At 41.4% G+C, this 6,618-nt stretch overlaps 1 protein-coding gene across 1 annotated transcript; it reads right to left on the reverse strand.

Moving 5' to 3' along the window:
- Positions 1-217: 217 nt before the first annotated feature.
- On the reverse strand, positions 218-4,884 carry LOC139265276 (eotaxin-like). Its single transcript, XM_070882226.1, has 3 exons — positions 4,816-4,884; positions 938-1,058; positions 218-834 (listed from the first exon to the last, which is right to left on the reverse strand). The coding sequence occupies exons 1-3, from the start codon at positions 4,874-4,876 to the stop codon at positions 738-740; spliced, it is 279 nt and encodes a 92-aa protein (XP_070738327.1). The 5' UTR covers positions 4,877-4,884; the 3' UTR covers positions 218-737.
- Positions 4,885-6,618: the final 1,734 nt, after the last annotated feature.

Here is a 6,618-nt window from a genome sequence, read left to right on the forward strand (position 1 = left end):
AATTCTATGTTTTACATAGGACAGCTATAGGATGTTATATGGAAGTAAGTTACAATGTAACACATTTAACAAAATAGCACTTTGTAAATGCATATGTCATTCACCATCAATCAGTAATTTAAACGGCTATCTCCTTTTTATTTTCATTTTCAAATTTAGTTTTTTTATTAAGGTTTGTCCTGCATCAGAAAGGCAGGAGTTTTTCTTTGTTACAAAAATAAAATGTGATGTTTTGGCTGCGATACCCACCCCTGAGTGGCCTGGGAACACTTACTGTGTAGGCTCACACAGACTAAGATCCCCAATTTCTGACACTGCAGATAGAGTCATGCCCCAGCACAGGTCATTGTCTTCAGGAGACTAGGTGAGAAAATTGCGTGGGGGAGTGGGAAAGATTCGACCCTATGGTCTGGTTCTCTCAGTGAGAAAGTACCAATTGTTCCTTGTCTATACAGAGGCTGACACACCCTATCGATATTTGTAGCATTAATAAAACCAAATGAGTAAATCAGTGACGTGTAGAAGCAGCACCGACAGTAAAGAACAGCATCAAATTTGACTGATGGCGGTTCAAAAAATTGAAATTGTATGTTTGCACCTTCCTTGCATTTGTGAATTTTTTGATGACCAGGAAACTTGTAGGAAAGCAGACATTAAAAAAAAAGATTTTTGAAAGCTTTCTTTGCTGTGCAGACAGTTGTGGTTTCTTCATTGGTCGCAAACAATCCACATCATCTTCATCCCCTCTGCTCCTTTTGGGAAAGCTTTTCCACAAGTTTCTTCACTCGTTCATCCTCTGGATTAGAGCAAATCCACCTGTCCTTCAGTCTGAATCTGAAAAGGAACAGGTTAGATTTATTGATAGGAATAACTACAGGTGCCTTATAAGGGTATTTAATGCCAGGCTCCAGAGATGGACAATGTTCTGAGTACTTACACCACCGCTTCAATCCTGCAGCTGCCATCATTTTCCTGTATTTTATAATCCTTGATTTTTTTGAAGTTAGGGACCGACTTTGAGTAATTCAAGCAACAGCTCTTCTGTTGACCAGTAGGAGCTGGAAAGCAAAAATAAAAGGCTTGTGATTCACTGCTTTAAGGAAAGAAAGTGAAAATCCTGCAGTAAATAAATTTAAGACCAGACTGATGCAATTAACATGTTTTAGTCCGCTGTCTGTAAGGGTCCTTTGTGAAAAACCAAATCCCAGTGAGCACGAGCCCACAGCACAAAATTGCCCTCCTTCAGTGCTAAACTGACAATCTCACAGACCGCAGGAGGGCTGGTGTGGCACAGCAACATATCACATTGCTGCAGTAGGAGGCTGAGGCACATTGCTGGAGTAGATTAGAGGGAGGTTTAATTGTGCCTTACCTGACTGCTTGATACTGGCATTGGGTGCCTGAAATCTGAAATAGTATAATTTTCCAGTGCTAAATTTCCCTTACATTAATTGACACACAATTATTTTTAAAAATCTATTACTTTAATGAGCACTTGTGTAGATACCTAGGCTGCCTTGTTCTGTACTAAAAGCAGAATTTAAAAAGGAAATGTACATTGAACATCCTTATAATCTATCTGGTGATTCTTCTAAACCAATAAAGATATAAGACTTAATAGACTGAGCATCAAAAAATGTATTATTGATATCTTGTTGACCAAAGTGCTGACCATTAATTAAAACATCCCAACTTGTATTGTGCTCAGCTTTAAATAACAGCTTTTAACATTAATGTATGACAGGGGATGGTAGGAAAGTGGTTATGTTACTGGACCAGTAATCCAGAGGCCTGGACAAATAATCCAGAGACACGAGTTCAAATCCCACCATGGCAGCTGGGGAATTTAAATTCAGTTAATTAGATCAATCTGAAATAAAAAGCTAATATCAATAATGTTGGCTATGGAACTATCGGATTGGCATAAATTCCCATCAGGTTCATTAATATCCTTTTAAGAATGAAATCTGCCATCCTTACCTGATCTGACCTACATGTGACAGCAATGTGGTTGTCTTTATACTGCACACTGAAATGGCCACTCAGTTGTAAATAAATGCTACAAAAATCAGTAAAACCAGATGGATCATCCAGCATCGACCTTGGAACTAACGACAGACACAACAATGGCCCACCCATTCAGTCGATCCTGCAAAGTCCTCCTCACAAATATCTGGGGAGTTGTGCCAAATTTGGGAGAGCTGTCCCACAGACTAGTTAAGCAACAGCTTGACATAGTCATACTCATAGAATCATAATTTTCAGCTAATGACCTTAACTCCTCCATCACTATCCCACCAGCAGGACAGACCTACCAGCGGTTGTGGCACTGTGCTATACAGTCGGGAGGGAGTGACCCTGGGAGTCCTCAATATTGACTCAGGACCCCATGAAGTTTCATGGCTTCAGGTCAAGCATGGGCAAGGAAACTTCCTGCTGATTACCACCAACCACTCTCCCTCAGTTGATGAAGCAGTACTCCATGTTGAACACCACTTGGAAGAAGCACTGAGTATAGCAAAGGCACAGAATGTGCTCTGGGTGGGGGAATTCAATGTCCATCACCAAGAGTGGTTCGTTAACACCACTACTGACTGAGCCCTGAAGGACATATCTGCCAGACAGGGCCTGCGACAGGTGGTGAGAAAACCAACACAAAGGAAAAACCTACTTACCTCGTGCTCACCAATGTCCATGTCGCTGATGCATCTGTCCATGACAGCATGGCTAGCAGTGACCACTGGACAGTCATTGTGGAGACAAAATCCTGTCTTTACACGGATGACACTCTCCATTGTGTTGTGTGACAATACCACCATGCTAAATGGGATAGATTCAGAACAGATCTAACAGCTCAAAACTGGGCATCCATGAGGCACTGTGGGCCATCAGCAGCAGTAGAATTGTATTCCACAACAATCTGTAACCTCATGGCCCGGCAAATCCCTCACTCTACCATTATCATCAAGCCAGTGAACCAACCCTGGTTCAAAGAGAATATGCCAGGAGCAGCACCAGGCATAGCTAAAAATGAGGTGCCAATTTGGGGAAGCTGCAAGACAGGACTACATCATATAAAAAGCAGGAGTAGCATGCTATAAACAGAGCTAAACAATCCCACAATCAAATCAAAGCTCTGAAATCCTACCACATCCAATCGTGAATGGTGGTGGACAATTAAATAACGGAAGGAGGAGATTCTAATACTATCGCCATCTTCAATGGTGACGGAGCCCAGCACGTGATTGAAAAAGACAAGGCCGACGTGATTGCAACCATCTTCAGCCAGAAATTCCATGTGCATGATCCATATCGGCCTCCTCCTGAGGTCTCCACCATCACTGCAGCCAGTCTTGAGACATTGACTATCGCCAACAAGCAAAAGTCTAATCAACGGCATTACCATTACCAAATCCCCCACCATCAACATCCTGGGGGGGTCACCATTGATCAGAAACTTAACTGGACCAACCACATAAATACTGTGGCAACAAGAGCAAGTCGGAGGCGTGTTCCAACAACACTCAAGAAGCTCAACACCATCCAGGACAAAGCAGCCCACTTGATTGGCAACCCATCCAACACCTTACAACACACTTTCTCCACCACCAGTGCACCGTGGCTGCAGTGTGTACAACATGCACTGCTGCAACTCGCCAAAGCTTCTTCGGCAGCACCTCCCAAACCTACGACCTCTACCACCAAGGACAAGGACAGCAGGTGCATGGGAACACCATGCCTACAGGTTGCCCTCTAAGTCACACACCATCCCGACTTGAAAATATATTGCCATTCCTTCATCGTTGATGGGTCAAATTCTTGGAACTCCCTCCCTAACAGCACTGTTGGAGTACGCTCACCACACGGACTGCAGTGGTTCAAGAAGCCAGCTCACCACGACCTTCTCAAGGGCAATTGGGGATGGGTGATAAATGCTGGCATTGCCAGTGACACCCACATCCCAAGAATGAATTTTAAAAATGACGGAGGTACAGGATGAGCACTGATCCCGACACCATGCTGTTGATTCTATCTGTCATCGTAAGACAACAATTGCATATGTAGATAAACACATTAGAACATCTGAAGTTTTAGTGTTGGTTATGGTTGGCACATGTTCCATCAGTAGCGTCTTGCACTGGTCATTGGTGATCCCTCATGACAGCACTTGCTAAAGATTGCAATAATCCTTTCTGGTATGAGTAAAGACCAGTACTGGAACCACACAGACCAGTACCAGGCCGTCGATAAATTAATTAGTCTATAGGGAACGAAGGTGCAGTAAACCTCCAGTTCTATTCCAGTAGATAATTATGTTAATGTGGTTGTGGGTTTTGTTGGTTTAGAATCAGTGTGCTTCGAAATACACAACCTTGCTAACCATCTCCAGCCACCAATTTTATTTATATCATAATTGCTCTTCCAATAACATGAAATTGATTTGTGCTGTACACACTTTTATAATAAATACTTTATCCCCTTCAGCTAGTTTTTTTCCCCATGGTTTAGGTAATTGTTCAATCGAAAGAAATGAAACCGCTGAGGAACATAAAGGATTGGAATATATTCTGTAACTTTTGGATAATATATGTCTTGCTAGTTCGCAAAAAAACTATTGAAGTTTGCTCGTATGTTCAATACAGTCCTGTAAATGACATTGTTACACGTACTGAAATCCACTCAGACAGAAAATCTGATAGATTCTACAGAATCTAAGAGTTGTTAGTCTTAAAATTTGCTTAAGTTACAAGGTTTCTTAAAATCAGACAGTAAACTGAAATAAGCAATAAAGAGATACAATGGGATCTCACTCACCTGCTAACACAACCAAAGTGAAGACACTGAGGCCAATCAGTACTACAAGAAATTGCTTCATTTTCTCGAAAAAGATTTCCTCGCTGGTGGGACTGATCCAAAAATCTAAACTTTCTCTGAATCGCAGCTTGTATATATATATCCTCTCAGATGGTCAGCTTCCTCTCTAAATTCCGTGAAGGGCGGTGGTGATGGGGAGGTGGGTTTACTGTGCCCATGTGGAAAATCTGATAAGGTAACCATATTAGTACACCCTGCCTGCTCATATTTAGCTGTTTCCTTTACATTTCTGTTTGCATGAACCAACTATTCACGGAAGGCAGAGGCTTGGTGGCCAATGACTGAACAGCATTTATTTCTCACAAACTTCAGGTTGTTTTAGTTTTGATTGATGGCCAAATCTCTTTTAACGTATTCAGAAAAGTTGTTTCTTCCCGCTTGGTTTGATTTCTTAATTTTCTGCAGCTTATCTTCTCAGTATATCTCATTAGCATATCTCTGCTCCTTATCTAAACCACACAACTGCCTGCAAAGAGCTACAGAGAACAAATTGACAACGCTTCCATACTCAGTGTAAAAGTATGAGCATCAGGTTAGAAAATATATTTAGTTCTTGTAGCAAGGTCAACTGAGGTGTAGAAGTTAGATGTCCACATTGACGGACTTTCATGTCATGCAGTGGAACCTCGTTTATCCTGTAGAACCTATAAGGTTGCAGATAATTGAGGCTCCAGCTGACCCAACCTTGCCTGGCCTAAAGCTGCATCCAAGGTGGGTAAAAGATTTGTCCCGACACAAACCTAAGTTGAAGCCCAATGCAAAAATAAAAGACTAGACCTGGGTCCCTAAACCAACATGATTCATTGTTTCTGCCCAAAGTGGGTAGAAATTGCAGCAAAATGCAGGAAAAAGACCCAAAGTTATAGCCAAGAATTTAACAATCCCAACTTGATGCTGCAAATTCCACTCAGTGAGCAGACAATAAAGACTATAGATAATGATATCTTTTTCTTTCATTCATTCGTCCTTTCTTTCTAACATTCCACATTCTAACCATTATATGGGTAAAGAATTTCCACATGAATTCTCTATTAGATTCATTAGTAACTATCTTATATTTATTCTCCAGAACTGTTTATTTCAAATTAAAATATAAATTCAATATGATTAAAAGTATTCAATTGATTGGACTAAGGAAGGATGGATACCTTCTCTAATTGTGTAGAGAGCTGTACACATGGAGTGTTGCAAAGTACAGGGGCTTTAAAAGATTGTTTTTTGTATACATTCTCTATTGTAAAGGGAACCATGGGCAGTGTGGTAGATAATGAGGGCCTTATGCTATGGAACTAGCTGTGTTGCTTTTTGAACACTGCATCCATTGGCAATATGAGCTGACCATGTGCCATAATGAGAGGTCAGTTCCTTTATACAATATCGCCGTGCTCCTGGTATACAGCGCATGAAGCATAGGGGTAGGTATTAGTTTCTGGAGGTTTTGAAGTTCCAGTTTCAATGGCGAGAGTTTTAACATTGAAGAGATCATGGGTTTTGGTGCAGTTGGGGTGTTTATTTCACCGAAAAAATCAACGTGTCCTGAAGCCGGCTCCAATCCTGCCGACTTCCGGGATTAACACAGGCACGTTCAACTGGTTACGTAACCCACTCAGGGGAGATGGGATACCAATTTATATATTCAAATTGCTCCAGTTTCCTGTTATTTTAAACTCCTTAGAAATTTAATGGCACATCCACGGGTTTCCCGGGCTTTCTAAAATTCGCCATTGCATCCCTGGCGAGAAC

Source organism: Pristiophorus japonicus, chromosome 6, assembly GCF_044704955.1.
Source record: "Pristiophorus japonicus isolate sPriJap1 chromosome 6, sPriJap1.hap1, whole genome shotgun sequence".
In the NCBI taxonomy this organism is placed as follows: Eukaryota; Metazoa; Chordata; class Chondrichthyes; family Pristiophoridae; genus Pristiophorus; species Pristiophorus japonicus.

Coding starts and splice junctions, on each gene's coding strand:
- LOC139265276 (XM_070882226.1), bottom strand. CDS start 4,876: ATGAAGCAATTTCTTGTAGTACTGATTGGCCTCAGTGTCTTCACTTTG. Junction 1,059..4,815: donor CACTTTGGTTGTGTTAGCAG/GTGAGTGAGATC, acceptor TTTGCTTTCCAG/CTCCTACTGGTCAACAGAAG. Junction 835..937: donor TGCAGGATTGAAGCGGTGGT/GTAAGTACTCAG, acceptor GTTCCTTTTCAG/ATTCAGACTGAAGGACAGGT.